The sequence below is a fragment of the Trypanosoma cruzi genome, genomic scaffold (assembly GCF_000209065.1).
Source record: "Trypanosoma cruzi strain CL Brener 1047053517159 genomic scaffold, whole genome shotgun sequence".
Classification (NCBI taxonomy): Eukaryota; Euglenozoa; class Kinetoplastea; order Trypanosomatida; family Trypanosomatidae; genus Trypanosoma; species Trypanosoma cruzi.
The window spans coordinates 121,014-142,522 of record NW_001849566.1 but is presented as its reverse complement, the minus strand read 5'-3'; the positions used below and the strand labels follow the sequence as shown (position 1 = coordinate 142,522).

General features: G+C 45.3%; 4 protein-coding genes and 1 pseudogene across 4 annotated transcripts, besides 37 other annotated features; all 5 read right to left on the bottom strand.

The window, feature by feature from the left end:
• Positions 1-834, bottom strand: Tc00.1047053503989.60 (protein phosphatase 2C, putative; the record flags this gene model as incomplete). The annotated part of the gene is made up of 1 exon (XM_805295.1): positions 1-834. A coding segment is annotated over one exon (834 nt), but the record flags the coding sequence as incomplete, so codon positions are not given.
• Positions 1-3,681: a sequence feature (heterozygous, non-Esmeraldo-like haplotype).
• Positions 1,677-1,697: a microsatellite.
• Positions 1,758-2,021: a mobile genetic element.
• Positions 2,378-12,055, bottom strand: Tc00.1047053503989.50 (hypothetical protein, conserved; the record flags this gene model as incomplete). The annotated part of the gene is made up of 1 exon (XM_805294.1): positions 2,378-12,055. The coding sequence occupies one exon, from the start codon at positions 12,053-12,055 to the stop codon at positions 2,378-2,380; it is 9,678 nt and encodes a 3,225-aa protein (XP_810387.1).
• Positions 3,682-4,968: a sequence feature (haploid, non-Esmeraldo-like haplotype).
• Positions 4,969-5,851: a sequence feature (haploid, Esmeraldo-like haplotype).
• Positions 5,852-6,489: a sequence feature (haploid, non-Esmeraldo-like haplotype).
• Positions 6,490-21,509: a sequence feature (heterozygous, Esmeraldo-like haplotype).
• Positions 12,235-12,258: a microsatellite.
• Positions 12,293-12,349: a sequence feature (T-rich).
• On the bottom strand, positions 12,747-14,738 carry Tc00.1047053503989.30 (annotated as a pseudogene).
• Positions 15,251-16,849, bottom strand: Tc00.1047053503989.20 (hypothetical protein, conserved; the record flags this gene model as incomplete). Its single annotated transcript, XM_805293.1, has 1 exon — positions 15,251-16,849. The coding sequence occupies one exon, from the start codon at positions 16,847-16,849 to the stop codon at positions 15,251-15,253; it is 1,599 nt and encodes a 532-aa protein (XP_810386.1).
• Positions 16,907-16,948: a microsatellite.
• Positions 17,007-17,059: a sequence feature (T-rich).
• Positions 17,119-17,176: a microsatellite.
• Positions 17,177-17,228: a sequence feature (CT-rich).
• Positions 17,241-17,272: a microsatellite.
• Positions 17,370-17,394: a microsatellite.
• Positions 17,953-17,973: a sequence feature (AT_rich).
• Positions 18,195-18,216: a microsatellite.
• Positions 18,344-18,369: a microsatellite.
• Positions 18,412-18,459: a sequence feature (A-rich).
• Positions 18,481-18,505: a microsatellite.
• Positions 18,577-18,608: a microsatellite.
• Positions 18,639-18,662: a sequence feature (AT_rich).
• Positions 18,807-18,852: a sequence feature (A-rich).
• Positions 18,878-18,974: a sequence feature (A-rich).
• Positions 19,039-19,071: a microsatellite.
• Positions 19,218-19,243: a microsatellite.
• Positions 19,374-19,415: a microsatellite.
• Positions 19,433-19,464: a microsatellite.
• Positions 19,720-19,755: a sequence feature (AT_rich).
• Positions 19,955-19,979: a microsatellite.
• Positions 20,048-20,176: a sequence feature (T-rich).
• Positions 20,220-20,241: a microsatellite.
• Positions 20,315-20,391: a sequence feature (T-rich).
• Positions 20,606-20,730: a sequence feature (T-rich).
• Positions 20,820-20,840: a sequence feature (AT_rich).
• On the bottom strand, positions 20,847-21,389 carry Tc00.1047053503989.10 (zinc finger protein 2, putative; the record flags this gene model as incomplete). Its single annotated transcript, XM_805292.1, has 1 exon — positions 20,847-21,389. The coding sequence occupies one exon, from the start codon at positions 21,387-21,389 to the stop codon at positions 20,847-20,849; it is 543 nt and encodes a 180-aa protein (XP_810385.1).
• Positions 20,954-21,009: a microsatellite.
• Positions 21,415-21,491: a sequence feature (A-rich).

Here is a 21,509-nt window from a genome sequence, read left to right as displayed (position 1 = left end):
TGTTCGTTTAAATTGAAGAATCACAACTGACATGTTATCGCATCCGACACCAAACGGTCGTGGGGAGAGACACCGCTCGAGAAGCTCTTCCGCTATCTTCTCCAGAGGAATATGGGACTGAATGCGGTGACGCACAAATTCTACTACTTGATCATTGTTTAGCACATCCCATATACCGTCACAGGCGATGACGGCAAACTCGTCATGGTCGCGATTCAAACGAATAAAACGCACCTCTGGAGCACTCGTAACGGCCTGCTGATCCCATGACACCTGCATGTTGCACTTAAAGACAAAGTCCCCAATGGCTCGGCTAAGTGCAAGAGCTCCATTGACGCGGCGGTTCCATACATATCCCCCTGCCCTTTCTATCCTTGCTAACTCGGTTGGAAGAAATGGCTTGTGGTCATTACTGAGGGGCAGTGGCTCCCCGTCACGACACAAAACACAGCGACTATCCCCAGCGTTACCGCAATACAAGTCATCTTCCTTAATGAAAAGGACAATTGCCGCGCAGCCACTCCTCTCATTCGAGTAGTTGGCATACAAATGTTTATCGATGGCAAGAAAACCGTCATACAGAGCCTTTGCGTAGTTCCCCTCATCAAATGCCGCAGTCTTTGATACAAAATCAAAGAGGTTTCCGGCACAAAACCTTGCGACGTTTGATCCACTATGGCCGTCAAAGACACCAAAAAAACCTCCATCGTCATCAAGCAGCACTACATGATCATCTTCCATGCTTCTACGCCATCCTTGCATGCAGCTAAACCCATAAGATAACCAGGCATTTTCTTTAGACCCCGATGATTTTTGCACATTTGGCTGATGCATAACATCCGCTCGCCGCAACATGTCTTGGTAGTCCGTCTCACCCCGCGTCACGACCACTAATCGGAAAAGAAATTTAAGCAAATTGAGGGCACCGATAAACCAAAAAAACGCCAAAGTAAAAAGTGCCGTTATAGAGCCAAACCTCACTGCCATACAGTAAGCAACGGTCACGGATGCCAAAAAGGCGCAAATGGAACAAAGTAACGCGAGCCATCGCACCCCTACGGACCTAAGGGAGAGTGGATGTAACACCCCGCCAGTCGCCATTTCCCTTCACTTGTACGTCCGTAGAGAACGCCGAGGCTCCTCCTCCCTCGGAATGCGCCCCAAGTAACTATTAACTCCTCTACCCCCTTCTATATTAATTTATCCTTGCGCTCACTCCTATAAGAACGTTCCAAAAGCAATCCCTCACAAAAAAAAAAAAAAGGATAAAAACAAACGCAGGGCTGTCCCGCTGTGACTATATGTATATATGCTTATATCCTTGTATTGAGGTATTTATAGGAATACCTAAATAGAATATGCAATTTAGGACTAATTTCACTTTTTATTTGTGCCCACCATACATATATGTATATATTCCAGAGAAATAAACCGAGATATGGGGGAAGCAAAATAACATCAACAAGAATACAGGTGATAACGACACTCTCAGAAGCATCCACACCCTCTCAAATGGATGAAGCATCACAAGTAACTCAGTATTAAATAAAGGCCTGTAGAAAAGAAAAAAAAAATCCCTGGAGGAGCAAAAAGTATCCATCATCCATGTTTTTGGCTGTTCGATTTAATTTTCAATCGTATGACAACCTTCATATAACCACCAGCAAAAAAAAAATACACACACACACACACACACAGATATACATGTACAGGGTACCGCAAAAAAAAAAAAAAGGAATATAATAAATTCCAAAATGCCCTGGCGCAGCCGGCCACCTCAACGTGGCGCCAGGGACTAGTACTCTCTTACCAGGGAGGAAGCTAAGCGCCTGCTGTTCATGCTTCAAACAAGATGCGTACTTGTCTACTTAGTTTTACTGGCCTGAATGGCACAAGTTGAGGCCATTTGTAATGGCTGCCCGCGGAGTAAGGTTATCCCTTGCTGCTGAATTCCATCGTACGCTTACCAGAGCTGCACAATTGAGGTGTAGTTACTACGGCTGGTAAGGACAAAAAAAAAAACATCCAAAATGCAGCCACAAAAAATATCGGCTGCCCTCTCAAACAAACAAACAAAAAAAACAACAACCAAAAATGATGAATTTTACGCCAACAAAAAATGAAGTAAAAAAGACGGAAAGCGCCAAGTGCTAATGAAAACAGCAACAACGCCAACAGTGGCAGCAACAGAAACACCGTATTTTATTTTGCCCACGCACCCACACATAAATTTCTCCGCTTCGTTTCATAAGAAGATACAAATAAACTGACGCAAAGAGAAAAAAAGAAAACATAAGATTCAAATTGGGTGGTGAAATAAAATGGGGATCAGTTTCACCGCAATTCTTTGTGCCTACCTAAGGAAGCAGCCAAATATTTACGTAAAAGAAGCTGCAGAATCGTCGTCGCTACTTGCAGAAGAATTTTCGGCCGAATTGCTCAAAGATGTTACAGCAGTAGTGCTGGTACTTGACGCTAACATCATAGTAACACCTGGGGGTACAAAATCCTTCTTGGAAAGAGTCTTCTCCGCCGTGGTAGATGGCTGCTCATGATCCACGGCCCTTTCCGCAGCAGCGACAGGAGATGTGGAGGGCGTTCCTTTGGGTGCAACGCTGTAATATTCGAGAGGTAGCTGGCCGATCAATTGTACGACATCGTTCGCTCCAGTTAAAGTTTCGTAAACGTAGCCTCCAAAGCGATGTGACGTGGATACCGTTGTGTGGCTCTGCACACGTTGGATAATAAGGCTGGATAAATCACCCTCATCAGGATGGTTAGCGGCTGGCCTGGGCGTCGCCATGGGGTGAAATGCCTTCACATCTTCAGAATCCGATCCCTCGTGCGACCACTTCGAGACATTCTGAACATGCCTCAGTTCCCACTCTTCTGTATGAGATGATACGGTGGACGTGGTGCGGTCCCCCACAAATTCCGTTGGAGCGATCTTTCCAACGTTTGCTATGGACTGGGCGGAAAAAGGGTCATTGGCAAGCTTGTCCACAAGTGTCTTAAGAACCGAGTGATTATCCAAAAGGGACGCCAGGAGGGACACACCGTTACCGGAGTCAAACGGAGACGGACACGGTATCTTCGTCCACGCCGCCAATCGTAGACTTTTCACCTTGGAAGACACCTCATCCGCAAGGACGAGCACCACCAGCCGATCTTTAAGCGGTGTCTCATCAGTAAATGAATTGTATGCCGTACCAACTCCCAACCCTCGCTCAATATCGGGCAGAAACTTTAGCAGTTGATCAGTCACAAATCCATGATTCTGCTCATGGTACCGAAGCAGCGCTGCCACCAGGGCAAGAATCTTGCTCCACAACGGCAATGGTGTCTCCGGCGACTGAAACAGAAAAATAAGCGGCGCAACCACAATTGTTTCAAACTTGTGCTGAAACAATGACACGTGCTCCTCAGTTAATTTATGGCTTTCTCTTGCAAGGTCGACGCAGCTGTGTAGTGAACAAAGATCCGTGTGGTGGCTCTTTGAGCACGACGACGTCATTCCCACAGAACCTCTTTTCCAAGCATTCCCTCCAATGACTCGACGCAGCAAAACATCAACAGAAGAGACGCCAAAGACCTTTAGTGCAATTTGAAAGAATTCCCCAAGTACAAACATGATGCGTGACGACAACCCCTCGGAGGTCCTCTCAGAACCAGGTGAAAGCAGAAGAAGGCCCCGCTTCCACGACTCTGCAAAGTAGCATACATAGCTCGAGAATGGACGAAACACGGAAGATCGCGGCGGGCATGTATCCCTTTGGGTGGATAACACCCGATACTGTTGGCGCTGCGGGTCACCAGAGGCCTCCGTTTTGGTGAATGCAGTAAACTTCGGCGCATACTTTTCATAATCAAGAGATTTCCAGTCACACAAAAGCAACAATTCCGTAAAAGCCAAAAACACTGCAGGTTCCTCCTTCTCACCCGCATATTCATTGAGATAGTTCAAGACCACATCCACTGCGTGATCCAAGCTGTGATCCTCCTCTTCTGAGAATGCCGCATGTCTCCAAACGTTCCTACTCGTCGTTAATTCTTTGCCCTGATGCAAAAAAACAAGTTGCACAGCCGCCAAGTCCGGTGCGATGTTTAAGCCCAACGAGTATAGCGACGAGAAGGGAGGGGAAGAAATTGTGCCAAGAAACTCCGCGCACCCATAACGATGAAAGACCGCGAGCAAATCACACGCTGCCTGCCACGTGTTGGAATCAAGAAGAAATGCAAAACCCGTCCAAAAACTTGTCAAAAGATTATGCGCCGGAAATGAACTATTGTCACCAAAAGGAGCTGACAGCAAAAGCGCATCCTGTTTCCTTTCCTCCACCTCTTTCGTAAGAGTCCCTGTGCAGTAGTATATTTCATGAATGATGATGTCACTCAAAAGGCATGCCAGTGACCTCAGAACCGAAGTGCAGAAAGCGTGCCCCTGTGCCCGCACAAATGGCTCTTTCAATGAAGAAGAAGAATCATTCTGTAAAGCATTGGTCTGATGCAACAGCGCATTGAGGAACCGTCGAAATGCACTTTCCCCCGCTAGCTGCATGGCTGTCTTCTCCATCCATTTATGCTGACAATCACGTCCCACCACCAAGACACCTGTTGTGCACGAAAGGCAAAAAGATATCACTCGCGCCACTTTCAAAGAGAGGAGTGAAATGTAGGAATGAAGCGTATGCAACCGAACTTTGGCCTCGCTTTCCTCGTAGCTATTGTGCTGCAACCATGTTGAGAACTCATGGAGACACCGTAAAAGAAAATGACGTCCTCGTACATTTCTTCCTTGTCCTGTAATATTAAAAAACAACTCCTTTAGAACAAGTTCTACAGATGACGATGGACTATCAGAGCAACCCACATCAAATGCATTCCCCCCGAAAAATAAAGATGGTTCAAAGGTCAGGGAGCTTCCATTGTCATTAAAATTTTTGAAGTCCCTCTTCATTGCCTCACAACGCTTTAGCCGTGCAAACGTTACCTTCAGCCAGCTTTTGAGACTCGATGATGATCGACAAATCCCTTCTGACGCAGTCTCTTTCAAAAGAATACCAAGTACTTCAAACGCTGTTTCCAGCACATGAAAGCGTGACGATAGCTCGTCCGATTCCTCCCTGCAACGCATCTCTCCAAATCCCATGTGCACAAGCAGTAAACAAGTAAAGTGAAGAAATAACGCAACAAAGTCCCTCTGTAGCAGGCGAAGTGGATCATTTATTCGACTTGCACGCTTTAATTTCTCCTCCCTCTTCAATTTAGCTGCCTGTTTCATGTTCGATGCAATCACCTCCGTGACACTCACCTTTGGGACATCCGCGTTCACAACAACTGTGCCAACGCTGCTCTCCTCTGAATGATGCCCCGCCTCCACTTCGGCATTCCCCTCTCGTTCCTGCTCTTCCTCATCACCATCCTCATCCTGGTCAGCCATTGTGTTATCCACCTTATGATCTTCCCATGTCGAAGATGTCTGGTAGTCACTGTGAGTATTACGCTCGGCCACGGAACCCAAGTGTTCGGCAGAATCATCCGTTTCACTCTCCGATGTGGTTTGATCTTCTAAAGATGATAAAAACATATTGGGGGTGACGACGGGCTTCAGATCTGTTGCTGAATCCCTCATCGTCAAACCGGTAATGCTCGAAAGATCTCTGTGTAGCTCCTTCCAGAGGCGCCAGTCACGTTGCTGCAGCCGCCTAATTGCCCAGGATGCAAAAAAAAGAACACTCAAAAGAGGCTTGACAAAGCCCAGTTCCTGAAGCATTGCAGAGTCCTCTACAAATTTGCCGGATTCCCGGCTCATGCTACGTTCTGTGAGAGTCTCTCCGAAAGAATGAACCCCAAAATTTTTCTTGAGGTTCTCGTTTGTTAGCTTCAACGAAATCCGCCAAATGTTCTCATTAATAATCCATAAAAATTTGCTTTTAAGTTTCACATTCAACTCCATCTTTCTATTTGCCTGAGAGTCAAGGGAGCCGGGGCCAAATGAAGACCACGCAATGAGACTCTGCCAACCCCAGTCACTCTGTTGCATGTTGTTTAACGTTGACTCCCCTAAGGGCTCCAAATTAGTTTTACTCTTATCATCATTGTGGGACACAATATGCCGCAAAAGCCTCATTTGGTACAGTGAAAAAAGAAGAAAGCCGTAGTACGCACCACGTGAACGCCCGTCTAACTTACCATCTTGCCCCTTTCCCCGCATTGCCATTTCATGATTGATGTAACTGTCAATGTATTGCGTTACCACACGCTTGTCTGCTAAGTCCATGGAGGATAGCACCAGGAGTGAAGTAAAACGTTCCCTTTCTCGTCCCTCGTACGCAATCCATCCACCCCATAGGGTAGCGAGAGCAAGCTCCGAGCTCGTATTTCGGCATGCTTGTGTAACCCGGAGCACAGTGCGCAGATTGGACTCTGTTGGTCTCACTCGACGCAAAAAGAACGAGAGCAGACTTAAGGCTATGCGCTGCCTTTCAATTGCACTGGATGATTTGCGTCCAACTGATAAAATATCTTCACTCGCCATGACAAAAAGATTCTGTACAAGTCTATTGTCTGACTCCACTTCTCCACCACCTTGTCGACATGCCTTCAAAAGCAAGCATAGCCAATCATCTAGCGGATCTGCCATGGGTTCAGCAGGAGCTTCCCCGCAAAGCAACACAAGCAAATCATATGCCTTTGACCGCACCGTGGAATCAAAGAAATAACCAAATGTTCCATCCCTGTAAAGATAGGCCAGGGCATAATAAATGACGCTCCCCATATTCTTCAGCTCCAAGGTAGCACAATCGTTCCTCCATGTATTGCTCAAGGAACTGAGAGGAGCATCATAACTTGCAAAGGATCGTGCAAAAGATGAGGTTGCCTTACCGTAATGTTTCTGAGACAAAAGAGGTCCTTTTCGTCCATCCCACATCGAAGAGCATGCCGTTACAATCACAGAAAAAAAATTACGATGTACAGGGCTGCCTAAAGGAAGTTTGCAAAGTAGGCAAAACACAGAATCCCGTAACGGGGAGTCGGCCACCAATAGCGTTACCGCAAGCCCAAACACACTCGGTGCATAAGTTTCAAGATTTTTGCAGTCAATCGGCAACGATTCTTGTAACCATTGAAAAAATTTTATGCCAAATGTATTAATGATCGCAAATGCGAGCTCTAACTGGTTCCGTTGAAGTGTGGGCTGTACCAGTGAAGAGACTACAGTTTGTAATGCGAGGATACTCTTCTCCATCCCTGCATTCATGTTCTTCGGCAATTTCTGCCCAAAGCCCTTCCCAGGATAACTGGCGTTTCCTTGAAGAAACCAAAGCACCTGGTACTTTAGCGAGTAAAGAACTTTCGTCAAAAACTTACTCTTCATTTGCGGCTCCAGAAATTTGGCATCTTTGGAGTAAACGAGCGCAATCACATCACATAAAACACCTCGAAGAAACACTGTCAGTTTAACTTCATTCAATGTATCGCCATTGGACGTGGGCTTGCCTTCACTCTGCGCAATCACTGAAGGGAGAGACTGAAGTGACAGGCATGATCGCACAGACACACCGTTTCCCTCATACAGCATGCGACTTAGAGATTCAGCGGACAATCCGTGTTCATTATCATGCTCACCCGCATACTCTTTACCGTTGGAATCGCCCAAAAGCAGACTATCAATAACCCCTTGAAGAACGGTCTCCATTCGAGCACGTTGTGTGGCAACCGTGTTCTGCTTCCACCCTGGGACAAAGGGAGGCTTCACAAAGTAACGGCGGCTAATAACAAGAATCATAGGAAGTAAAACAACATAACAGGTATGGAAAATAACTTGTTTACCTCCACGTGCTTTGCTGCGTCCTACTGCTAAAACATCATGCATTGCCGTTACGATGGGATGGTCGCTATCCATTACACCACAGTAAGTTACAAGAGATGTATTTCCCGTCGCGACGCATTCCATTGGACCAAGAAGTAAATATTGCATCATATCCAAAAAACATGGTGGGATGTTCTCCGTGTTGATTTCATTCAAAAGAAGAGGCACCGTGACAACGTTCATAAGGTTTTGATACGCCGCATAGCGGTTCACAATTTGCCAGTCTACATCCTTCAAATCATCGGTACCACCCACAAATGTAGAGTTGCCGCCTTGTTGATGCCCTGGGCGGTTCCGCTCGCCCCCACGTGTTAACCGGTTGGCATCCGGGGATGACTTCACATTATCAACACACAGTAAAAGAAAATTCAACGCATAGCAGGACCTCCAAACAGGTGAACTTCGCTCGATGTACCGTTTAACTCCTCTTTCAACTATCTCTCCCGCAATTGCACACACCACACGCACCAGCACAGAACCTGGGCAGTAGCCATACATCAGGAGCGCCAGTGCGGTGGTGGAAACAAAAACAAAGTGGGGTGTGGTCCCATCATCAGAGAGGCAATGTACACCAAACGACGTGGCAGCCAGCGTGCTTTCACGTCCAATTGTTGATGGATGCAGGCAATCGGGGACCTTGTGATAAAAGCTCGGCTTCGACCACGCGTCCCTTGAGACCCTATGCTTTGCATCCTCGGTTAATTTATCATTTATGGAGCTTGCCAAACTGGGCGATCTTCCTTCAAAAACATGAACAAGAGGCACGTAGCGTTCCTTATTCGAGGCGTACATTTCGTCAAACTGTTCTCCTAATTCTTCAAAAATATCTGCTACCGCAACACGCGGATAGCGCGGCTCCTCTGCGCCCACAGAAGGTCTGCTTGCTTTTAGTGTGGATAGCATCGGGTCGTGTGCGTTGTAATGGTTGTCATCAAGGTGTGAACTGTCGGTTACCTGTGATGTTGCCCCGCAATGAATTCGCTGCAAACGCAAAAGGGAAGAAACCAACTCCAAAAGAAATAACGCATTTCGGCGCACCTGCAATTTTGTGTGGCCCAATAGTACGACTGCCAGTCCTTCCAGCAAGTCTACAAGAGCCGCGTTGCGCACAGCGGGGACGGCACACCAATTCTGTGAATCCGTTGAAGAGAGCGACTCTTTGGGACTCAGTGGACTCATATCCAATACATTCAACAGCCATGCCCACTTGCTGCGACAAGAGGCCAGTTTCTTATGGTAAGACTCCTTATCATAAGAATTCTTACTAAAGGGGAAACCTGCCACGCCATTTTCCTCGGGTTTCACCGCGCACAATTCTTCATTCACAAGGGACTCCATTCTATCCCGCAAGTTCATGAGGTGCAATACCACGTACTCCGCTAGATGTGCCACACGGTCATCCTCATCGTTTCCCAATAACACAATGATGCATTCTACTAGTCGGTGTAGGGCGAGAGCCCAACTCCACATGCCTTGTTCATTCCTCTTAAGAAAGTAAAATGGAAACACAATGTTTGACACTGCATCATACAACGGCGTCTTTGGTCCCACGAGTAACATTGGAAGTGCAAGGTTATATTCCAGCAGCACCTGCGGCGGATCCCAAAAACGAGCAATGAGAAAAATGGGAACCAGTTGGTGGGCGTACTCCATGTTTTCTTCAGAATATCCGTTCTTATGGATCTGCCCGGCATAATGAAAGGCGGCCTCGCGAAGTTCAGTGATCCCCTGCCGAGTCTCCTCGCTCGTCCTCACAAAATTAATCACATTTTTTAAATGCCCCCCTCGCCAAAATATCGCAAGAGCCTCCACAGTGGCCACCACCGGTCTGTAGCACGTCCCGTGAAGCGCAATAAATCCAATTATTGTCTCTTTTATAGAACCCTTTTGATCAAGGGGTGTGTTATACAGGGCACAAAGCCTATTCCTGTTCTCACTCGTATGGCTGCAGGCCAAAAAGATGTCTTTTGCGGCAATTCCTCCGTGGCTAACAACGGAGTGACTCCCACAGTAATACAACTCAAAAAGAGCCCAAATGGTTCTTATGGCTATCAATCGACCACGGGTAACAACGGCGCTGATTCCGCTCTTCGATAGGGTTCTTGACTTCGCTTTCGTTTCCATTAGCCTCGCTAGCCAATGGAGTGCCGATGACTGAAATGGTTCCTGCTGCAGTGTGAAAACCAAAAGATCCGAAGCAATTTCAATGCAGGAAGAACTGAAAGGTGCGTTCTTCCACGGCTTAGAACCGATTCCGTTTAGCAACATCTTTTCCACGGAACGAAAAAAGCTCGAAATGGAATCATTCCACTTGTACGGGGAGGCAGAATCATTATTAGCGCACACGTCACACAGCAATCCCCCGGCGTGCAGTGTGGAGTGAAGGATAGCAATTCTTTCCATGTTATTTGCCGACGCGAACCATGACTCCATGGTGTCAAAAAACAGAGGCAGCCTCCGCTCCAATTCCTTTAGAGAACATCTGCTAAGAAGTGCTGCCATTGAAAGTGCGTAGCAGATGGCATTTTTAGCTTTACGCCAGTTGTCAATTTCGTCCAACAAACTCTCCACCACTTTTTCTGCGCATACACACCGTTGTTGCTGCGTATCAGAGTAGACACTGCCGTGAGGGAATGATTGAGGAAGGAGGCATAAGGAAAGAACAATTGTCACCAACTCTTTTAATCGCCTCTCTTTCTTTGAAAGCACCAACATCTTCCGAAGGAGATCAAGAAGATCGTTCAGTAAAGCATGAGTAGCCACACGATGATTGAAAATATAACATAAATGCATCATGCAGCGATACAATCCATTAAAAATATCTCCTATTGTCCTCTCATTTTTACCGCCGTTGCTCGTCTTTGATAGCCCGCAGACATCTAAAACGATGGCGATCGTCTCCTTAAAACGGGATGAAAAAAAAGATGATGGATATTCTCTAAGAAAAATTGGAAGACTATTTGCCCGTAAATTATCCGCAACATGTGATTTATCATCCATTGAAGTTCCCCACCACCCGTGTTGCCGCCTCCAAATAAAGATCAAATCCTGCACAAGACATCCATGATCCGCGGTGCTGTGGGATGGATCCGCTTCATGAATAAGATTGCTCCAATCCACATCCTCCCAGTCTTGAGAAGATCGACGTGTGAGTTTCATAACGGACGCACATGTATTGATCATTCCCTTCCAAACATCCTCAGTTAAAGTTTCATCCAATTGGGTAAGCAGCTCGTAGCATGAGCGGCTCAGTAACAAAAGGTGCATTCCTGACGGTGTCGATAAAACGCTCCCCGAAGTGAGAACACCGTGAAAATGTTCCTCCAACTTCATGGCGAGGTCAAAAGAAAGAAAAAATACCGGTGGCAAGTCACAAAGAGAGGGACGGAAACTAGTCGTCTCGCCTACAGAATTCATTGAAAGGTCACGCAAAAGAAATCGACTACATTGTACAAAACCCCCTGATCGAATATGGACAACGTCCTTAGAGGCTAAAATAAAATACAGACTATATGCCCAAATAATTTCCACCGCACTACTGAGCATTTGTATGAGAGTGCAGTCTCCCTGACCGGTGCAATCGCTTCTTAAGCTCCGATCAGCCACCACTATTGACCGTGAAAAAAGGCTTGAAGAGTATCTCTGCTCTATTTTATTGCACAGGGACAAAACTACGTCCATTATTGTCTTAGTCACACCTTCCACCAACGTGTTCAAAGAGACATTTGGTATCTGTTGCAGTGATCGGTGTATGGCAGGATGCCTCCCAGATGGAACGGTTCCCGGGATTTTTAAAATATTTTCCAAAAAGGCATTCCGTACAATAGTTAATTGCGCCACAACGTCATTTATTGCCATATTTCGCTCTAGGGATCCCACCACAGGTGCATCCGGCATCTCCTGCGGAAACCTGAGGCTCCGTCTTTCGCTGTCCTGGTTCCAGCTATCGGCGAGGCGGCTCCCTTCCCCCTCAGCGCCTTCCTCCTTCTCCAAAACATCATTCAAGAGCGAAAAATAAACCGCCCTCTTTTTCATAAGAAATGCAATCAACGTCCTCTTTTCGCGAGACTCCCGCTCAAACATTCGGCAGATAAACGCGTCATAATCCTCAGTGTCAATGGTGATCAAAAAGGCATAAACGATGTTCGCAAAGGCTGTACCGAGGTGCTCGGCGTGGCTCATTACCCAACACGCACACACACAAAAAAAAATATATGTGGCCACGATGTCTCCACCTTTTTTAACTGACCTCAAAATAGCCTCCAATGAAACGTGATGCAGCAAAAACAAGTAAAAATCACCGTCCAATACTCCACGTACATAAACCCCAATAATACGAAAAAAAAAAGGTGTCTTTTAATTTTTGCTTTGTTTTGTTTTGTTTTTCCCCCTTTTCCTGCGGATGTGGTTCGTAATTTCAAAAAGAACACAAAGAACAAAAAAAAAAAAATGTAAAAATAAAAAAAAAAAGAAAAACACACGCAGCAACAACTACAAAAAAAAAAGTAGTTAAAAAAGAAAAATGGCGTGTGAAAAAAACATCGCCCCATATCATTCTTATTCCCCCCAATCACCTATTTGTTCTTTCTCTTTTTTCCGGCGTACGACAACGTGTGCCTTTGCGTAAAAACAAAAGAGCGATGGATACGGTGCACAAATGCCCACCCTTCTTCAGTGGCAGCCAATCACACCTGAAACCCCACTCATACTCCTCCACACACACGGGGAGCCACAATATTAAGGGTATGTGCATTCACCTACCCCAAGTCACACAGACACACACATATACACACAAAAACCCACAGAGAAGAAAAAATATTTTACAAAATGAAGAACAATCAAAAAAAAAAAAAAAAACCGGAAAAGTGCGAAAACTCACACGTAAACGTTAAATGGAGCCTTCTTCCCCCCTGAAATGGGCGGTGTAACTTGCGAATTCGTTTTTAATGCATTTTTGGGGGGCGTGTAGAGTCTGTCAAAGACGTTGTTTCTCAAATGTGCCCCGTTGCTGCTGTTATTCTCCGAAAGAATACTCGAAGTATTTTCTATAACGACCTGCGTTCTGGATCGTGCAAACGACGTGCGCCGTCGCTCATTTTCGTCCAAAACTGCAGACGGAATTGTCGAGGCACTCAAAAATCTTGCAAATGAATCCGTGCCACCGTTGCGGGGCGGTGTTGCCGCGGAGTTTTCATGACCAAAGTGGGGAAAAGAAGGCGCGTTTTGCTGATTTTTCAAAAGCTTTCCGGTGCCGTGAGTGGCGCTTCCACGCAGCACCACCTGCGCGTCACGCCCTGCACACCGTGCATCCGGCGACGTCAGAGCCAACTCTTCCTGGGCCAACTTTGACTCCTTTCCCAAAATGCGGTGGGCGGATGGCATTAATCGAGACTCTGGTGGAGTTTTCATATTTGGTTTGGTTGTCTCCTCTATGGAAGTCATCCAAATAGCCGCTCTATCAAGTAACCTTTGGGCGTCGTTCATGAGATCAATTACGCCAACTACAAAAGATATATCAGTGCCACTGCGTCGCAATGCATCAAAGGAGGCATGGTTTCGTAGTTTCACCAAATTTCCAAGCAACGCCATCACATCCCTCTCCTCAAACGGGAACCTCGTTGCTACCTGGGGTTGATTTACTGGTTCATTGACAGCTCCCGTGGATTCTTCGGGAAACTGCGTTGAAAGAGAATGCATCCTCGCTTGTCGACAAGCCAACAGTACTTTTTCAACACGCTCAGCTACACTGGTGTCAGTATCGTCGTCTCTTCCTTCTTCATCCTCATCGCTTGAAAAGACACAAACATGAGCAAATCTTCCCATTTTTTCCGACTTCTTTCCTTCCTTTGGACACCAAACGACATTCGCCCCGTCCTCTGAGAGCCTGAAATGACCATTCTTTGGAACTTTGACAAGGCTCACGATTCACAAGACGCAAACGTGTTTTCCTGAATCGCCCAAGCGGGATTCACTTCTTCAGCTGGGTTGTCTAGCATTGCAGCTGTGGAGAGGATAGGGGAGGAAGAAATAATCCCAAGGATTTCTTCTTCCAAATGTACTGGAGGACACTGCAAGGTATATCTATGACAAAGTTGTACAGGTCAAGCCATTCTCTGGCACCAGCTGAATGCGAATGCACTGCCCCCACACGTTTCGTCAACTCCATTTCAACACCACGTTCCAAAGAGGGTGGAAGTAAAGGGCCACTTTTTTTCTTCTCCCGCTCTGGAGGTGAGAAATACAATGCCGCGGGTGAAATAGGCGACCCAATGTCCTTGTCCTTACAGGCAATGGGGCTGATAAAACCAAGCGGATCACCGCCACCTTGAGCTGCGATGAGAGCCTCAAGACGGCACAACTCTTCCCACGTAGAGTTATCAGTCTGTGTTGAACGCCCCGTCCTAACTCGGCGTTTCTCCGCTTGAGCGGGAACAACGCTTGTAGGCTGCGTGCTCATTACCCGGTGCCTTGCGGTGTGCTGTGAGGGGACAATTTTGTTGGCGTTAGGGGATTGATAAGACACATCCGTCTCTAAAGGAGAGCCACTCGCACTTACTTTCCGTGGAGGAGACGATACGCTTTGGTGTTCGAAAATAGAAGGAAAAACAGCATCCCCATTTTTTCCGTCAAGACGACCGTTGCTCAACTCCTTTTTTGAAATTGCACTGCCACGAGAGCGATCAATTCGTTCAGAAGGCGCGATAGATGTCAATGTGTGATGACGCTGCCTTGAATTTGTGCGTTCTCCACGCATTTGACGCGACGAACTACGGCCCCGTGAAGACAACAGGGGCCCCTGAAGATAAATAAACGATGCCATAGTGAATAGGCCGACACCAGCCCAAATTAACTTTTCATTTTCCATGAGGGGATCGCATGCAATGCCTTTCTTCACAAACACACAGACAAAAACAAATTTCCTTTCTTTTACTCTGTTTACAATTCCCTTCCCTTCCGTTTCTTCACCGTGTTTTCGTGTGCGATTTTCTTCCCCCTTCTCCCACCCCCCCCCCCCCCCCTCGCACTTTCACCCTTCTATGGTTTAATGCCGGTAGCTAGAGACGCCCTTGTTGAAAGAGTACTTAAGTAAGTAAATATAATTATATACCCACAAAGCAAAAAATAAAAATAAAAAATGGAATAAAAAGATATACTTCAATACATACCGCACCACAAAAAAACAAAAAAAAACATTATAAATAATTTCGGTACTTCGCCGTTTACTTCAACGCAATATACCCGCTTTCATTCAAAACATCACGTAGGCGCGTATTATTAGTGGTAATGTATATATGCATAATTTCCATGTCCACTGGTAAAAATAGCAAAAAGAGCATGCACTGCCAGACGCAGGGATGCATACAGGAACAAAGAGCACTAAAAGATCGATACTCGAGGATGCATCACTGCGCTGAGGCGCTGAAGAGCAACACCCGCGGCCACGGAAACTGGCAAACCAGCGCTGCCCTCCGTGTTTTCACCATATGGCAACAAAGTCAAAATCTTTTGGCAACGTTGCAGTAAGCAAAAAGGCGGCAAAATTCCTTCCTGTGGCACAAGAAGTACTACCCCGCCTTGTGCCGTCTCACGTATTCTCTCTTCGGTGTCACATAAACTAAGAGTGAAATCTGGATCGGCGCGGTGTGTATTGTACCAAGTCAACGCCTCCACGGAACCCCTTGTTTCCATCTTTTCCGGTTTCTCCGCTGTCTCATTGACAGACGTAGAATCCATGTAAAGAAACGCATGTCCGCAGTCAAGAAACCACAAGGAAATATTTCCACCGTTTTCCAGCTCGACGCGTTGAAGCAGCTTTGTCGCCCACGTCTCGGCATCGCTGCCGTCTTCAACAACAAAAGGACCCAAGTACACAGGGGGAGTGTAATGCTGCGTTCCGACCGTTCCCACGACATTAATCTTTTTTCTCCCAAAATACAGCACCTGATCCACAAGAAAGGCGTTGGCATTACGAACAATGCCGGCAAAACTGCGCTGATCTCTCTCGTTCTCATAAACCACAAACAAGCCAAACCGTCCAGTTGATGATGAAAAGCGTCCGTGGGAACAAACTCGCAGCATTAGCTGTCGAAGATGACGATGCATTTCAAGAATGCCAGTAGCATCTTTTTTGTAGTACAAAGGGTGAATGGGTCTTTGATCCACACGCGAGGAGTTGCATTCGGCGGCAGTACGGGGAATCTGCTGACGAAAGAAGCGCTGATACGCATGAAGTTCATCCAACTCATGGCCCCTTCCATTCTCCCTACCGTCCTTTGTATCACGCAATAACGTTCTTGCCGATGGGTAGCGGGCATCCAGCGTGGCGTAAAAGAGGGCGATACCCATAGAAGTCACCACGTTAAGTGAACTGATTGTTCCATACTGTGGGACGTACACGACCCGTTCCGCACGACAGCCTTTCCTGCCGCTCTCGTCCATCTTGTCGATGTATTTCCTGCTCACTCCATTGTTCTCATGGCCCACTACAATACGTGCCGGGGAGGAAAGGCGGCAGGAAAGAATACTCTCCGACCTATTCGTGTAATTCTCCAGCGCTACAAGTGGAATTTGCCCAAATGATGGGTCATCCAAAAATAAATCTTCCCCAAAGCGGGCCACTTGGCTCAACGTAGCACCCGGCCTCGTCAAGTCCTCTGAATTTGTTTTCCTGGCCGTGCACCGAGGGTGAAGGGAATGAATGTCTTCGGCACGTTTTAGTGAGAGAAAGAAGGGAGGAAATGTTGTCCCAAAGTGCATGCATGTGCGAATGGAGTTCATTGCATTAAACGCACTCGTACACCCTTCAAGGCCGACGAAGAGATGAGAGTGAAGGCACCGGTTTGGCCAACCATTCAGAAGCCGTTCGGACCACCGTGTTAGTGGATCATCACGGAGAAATCCCCTCGGTGGTGCCGACGCCTGCCGGAACTCTCTCACTGTGCGCCGCAGATGTAACAGCCGAGAAGAAAACATCATTGACTTAAAAATTATAAAAATCAAATGCACTCCAAAAAGGTCATAAAAGAACACGTGTATATTATATTATATATATATATATATATATATATATATATACGTGCAGGTAAGTGGCTGTCTCTGCGAGTGTCCCCGTTGTCATCCCCAGGTCCCCAGCAAGAAAAACAAAGGGGAATAAAAAGAAAAAAAAAAAAAAAACAAGGAGCAAAATTATGGCCGGTTGATTCAGGCTTCAGAAAGATGCCCCACCAGGAGAAGCCATCCAGGCGCACACACAAACAGACACACACACACAAACACACGCACACAGAAACACACAGACACACAGAGAAAGAAATGTAGGTAGATAGATAGAGCGAGAGAGAGAGAGAGATAAAAAAGTATTTAGGCGAAAACAAAAAAAAAAAGCAAAAAAAAAAAAAATAGCGTGGATACTTGCAGCCCATTCCGAGCCAAAAAGATTACTGCAACGGGGCCAGGGAAAACAAAATCCAAATAAAAGGAACAAAGGAAAAAGGTCAAAAAAAAAAAAAAAAAAAAAAAAACGGAACGTGGTGTGTAAATTGAAATGAACGGATTTCTTCTTGTTTATAATAGTCCATTGATTGGCCACCCATATTGTTCAAACCGTCTTTATCAATCTCTTCTACCAAACAACCCTTCACGCATGTACCACTAAACCGCTGCCCTTCTCCCTCCGTTCCCTCTGCTACTGTCCAAACACAAATCCCTTCTCACGTCCTCCACAAACATCAAAAGACGGTTCGTATATATTCCCTTTCTCCTTTTATTTTTATTGCTTTCCTTGTTCACCCCCCACTGGCCTCCCTCCCGTCCTTTCCCCCACCTCCCCTTCCTCTTTTTTTTTCTTTTCTTTTTTTGTAGCCTCCTGAAATCTGCCCTCCCTTCCGCACAGCTGCTTTCAAGAGAAGGATGAGAATTGAGGGGAATTAGAGCCCTTTTTTTCTTTTCTTTTTTTCATTCTTTCCTTGCTGCCGTTGTGTTAAGTGTGGGTGGGCGTGCATTTGATTTTTTGTTGGTTTTTTGATTTTCTTTTTTTTAATGGGATCGTGTTCTTTAAACAATTGCCTCCCCCCCCCACCAAAAAAAAAAAAAAAATATTAGAGAAAACACACAACCGAGAGGCCGTTTGAGTCCCTTCATTCACAACTTCCGCTGGAGGACCGGGGGCAACCACACGACACGACACGACACACAGAGCATATCCACACACCACCGCATATTGTTGCAATAAATCCACACCAACTCCTTCGCACAGGGGCAACACGCATTCTACACGCACTCATTGGCCTCTCCCCTCCCCATGTGGAAAAAAGAATGACTCAAAAAAAAAAAAAAAAAAAAAAGATGTCGTCAGGTGCAAATAAGCGTGCCGATGTACCGGTCAAATACATTGCAATGCTTATCCTTATAAATCCATAATTTATTTAGTCTGTTTCTTTGTTTGTTTTCCTCCTCGTCGTCGTTGTTTCGTTCTTTTTTTTTTTTTTTTTTTTTTTGCTGTTTTGACGCGTGTGCATGTGTGTGTGCATTAAAGATCGTTCTTTTTTTTTTTTTTTTGTTTGTTTGTTTTTTCTTCGTTCCTTTTTGATGTTTAAAATATTAATATCTTTTTTTTTTTTTCTTTTTTTCTTTCACTTCCCTCCTTTCATCAAGGCATAAAACTTTCTTTTGGGTGGCGTGCCTGTTTTATTTATTTATCCTCATTTCCTTTTTTTCTTTTTTTTTTTTTTTTTTTCTCGGCGGTGGTTAAATTTTCCTCCCCTTCATTTATTTATTTTATTTTATATTTCTCTCTCTCTTTATATTTCCGTGTGCCCTTCAACACACCCGCCCCCTCCTCTACTCACAATATTAACAACGTCCTCCTCTCAAATCACACGCGAATCGAAAAGCACACAAACACACACAAATAGAGAGAGAGAGAGGGAGGGAGTTTCTTCCTATTTTTGTTCGATGTTTTTTTTGTTGTTTTTGTTTTTTTCCGTTTGTTGGGCTCTTAATTCCTTTTCTTCCTTTTTTCTTTTTCTTTCTTTTAAATTAAATTTTATTTCTTATTTATTCCTTCCTTCTTTTCTTTTTTTTTTTATTTCTTTTTTTATTTGCTGCTGTTTTTGTTGTTCGTTCCTCCATGGGCCTCTCATCGCCTCACGCTGGAGCCGCTGGTGCTCCCCCTCTCTGTCTCTCTCCCTCTCCCTCTCATGTCTGCGTGTCCCCTCCCCCTCCGTTCCCTCTCGTTTAGTGTTGAGGAGGAGAGGGAGGGGCAAACGCACATTTTGAACACAAATGAAACGCGTACATGAGTGACTATACATTCAGGCCGCACCGAACCCCCTTCAGCCGTGCAACGCACACACGCACACACACACACACGACTGCAGTTGATCTCGTGGCCAAAGGCCCGGTGCTCCTCTCGGCCAAATTCCCTCTCACCCCACCCGTCCCTTCTTCTCCGCGTTTTTTTGTTCCCCCCTTCTGGTTTCATGTATGTATGTACGATGTATATTGATTTATTGCTTTATTTATTTATATATTTTTTTGATTTTGTTTCGACAGCAATCGTTTATGTTATTTTATTTTATTTTATTTTACTTCTGTTGTTTATTCTTCAATCCCACTCTTTTTTTTTTTTTTTTTCCACAAGACCTCCTCGTCCCTCCCTCACACACGCACAACCCTCGCTTCCCTCAAGACTGCTGAAGGCACCGTGTGGCAGCCGCCATCGTGTGCACAACACCGTTAAGTGATAAGCGTACGCATGTGTGGTATGTATTCCCTCCTCCCAAGTCTCCCCGCTGCCCAGTATTACTAGGTATAAACACGGACATGCACGCAGAAACAAGAACAACAAAAATAATAATAATGATTTATTTTCTTTTTTTTTTCTTTGTTTTTAAGCATCTGGTTTAATCGCACCGATTAAACAAAGTTGCGTTTGCATGTATGATGAAAAGCAGGCGGTGCGTAAAGGGAGTGAACGGAAGACGAGGAGGAGGACACAATCGGCACGTAACACACACACACACACACAAATGTATATATATATATATATTACAGGGAGGGTTTTAGCGAAATAATACGCATAAGAGAAGGGAAGAGAAGAGAAGAGTACATACATGGATAAATAAATAAATAGAGATGTATTCGTGTGTGCATGCGTGTTTCGTGTAAGACCCTCAAACACCAAAAAAAAAAGAAAACGTAATAAAACAAAATCAAAAACAACATACACAAAGACAGACAGACACACACACACACACCCGCAACAAACAGGGAAGGGGAAAAAAACAAAAAGAAAAAAAGAAAAGAAGGGAGGGACGGGCGCGCGGACATTTGCCCAAGACCCCCAAAACAAACAAACAAACAAACAACAAAAAAAAAAGGCCCCAATCGCATTTCGTTTTATTCGCTGAAGTGGTGGCAGAAATTCCCTCGCCAAACAGGAAACAAAAAAGCAAAAAAAAAAAAAAAATAAATTAATTAATTAAAAAAAGAAAAAAAAAAAAAAAAAAGGTAAAAAAGTAAAAGGAGGCTGCAGGTGAGCTCTCTTGGAAACCGCACAACTCTCTCACCCCACCACACCACCCCTTTCAACTCCACCCGCCATCCTTTGCACGCTCCACTTTATGTTACTTTATTTTGTGTGATGCTCGTTTCTTCTTTGCATTTCATTACTCCGTAATTTTGCAAGACATTCCATGAACCGAGAGAGAGAAGACGGGGTCAACTGGCCCCAAAAAAGAAAAAAAAAAAGAAAAACAAAGAAAAAAAAAAAAAAAGGAGAGTGCAAAGCAAATAAAGAAGGAAGAGAGAGACTAAAAAAAAAAAAGCGTACAAATAAAAGAAAAAAAAAAAAAAAAGGGACGCAGTCGTTATTCCCACCGCATTTCAAATGCTTTTTTTTTTTTTTTTCCCTTCATTCACATCTTTCATCTCATCTCGTCATCTGTTTTATTTTAATTTATATATTCGACTATCACTGGGTCTGTGCGGGCATCGCCTGCTGCGGTGCGGGAATGCCTTGCTGCTGGGGTTGTTGCTCCTGCTTTTTTGGCTGCTTCAACTCCGCCGCATTGGGGGCACTGTTGCCATTATTCATGCTGTGATTGTTGGTTAAGTTGTTGTTGCTGTTATTGTTGGCAAACCCCCTCATACGATACGGATTTCCGTCACCTCCACGCTGGCTGCCACCATGTGGGACCGCAGTGAGCTCCTCCGAGTTATGTGCAAAGGCGCAGTTATCACCCCAATTGCAAATACCACCGCGTTGAATGTTCATGCACATCTTTGTCTTCAGCTTTGTACGGTCAATGCCACGTCTCACGCGTCCCCGATAGACCTGTCCTTGATTCATTCGCTGCAGCACCTCCGCAGGGATCTGCCAGTGCGTCGTACGTGTATTGTGGTCAATGTAGTATGGGTCTCCCTCGGCAGAGTATGCCATCTGCCAGCCAACGGGAAGCTGCACAGTACCGTAGGGAGCAGCCATACCACGGCCATAACGATTCGGGTAGGACATTTGTATTAATCAATTTGTGTTTCCCTTCTTTCTTTCGTTTTTGTTTTGTTTTTATTTATTTATTTATTTATGTTTTTTTTTTTTTTTTTTTTTTTTTTTTTTAGATTTATTTAGGGTTTG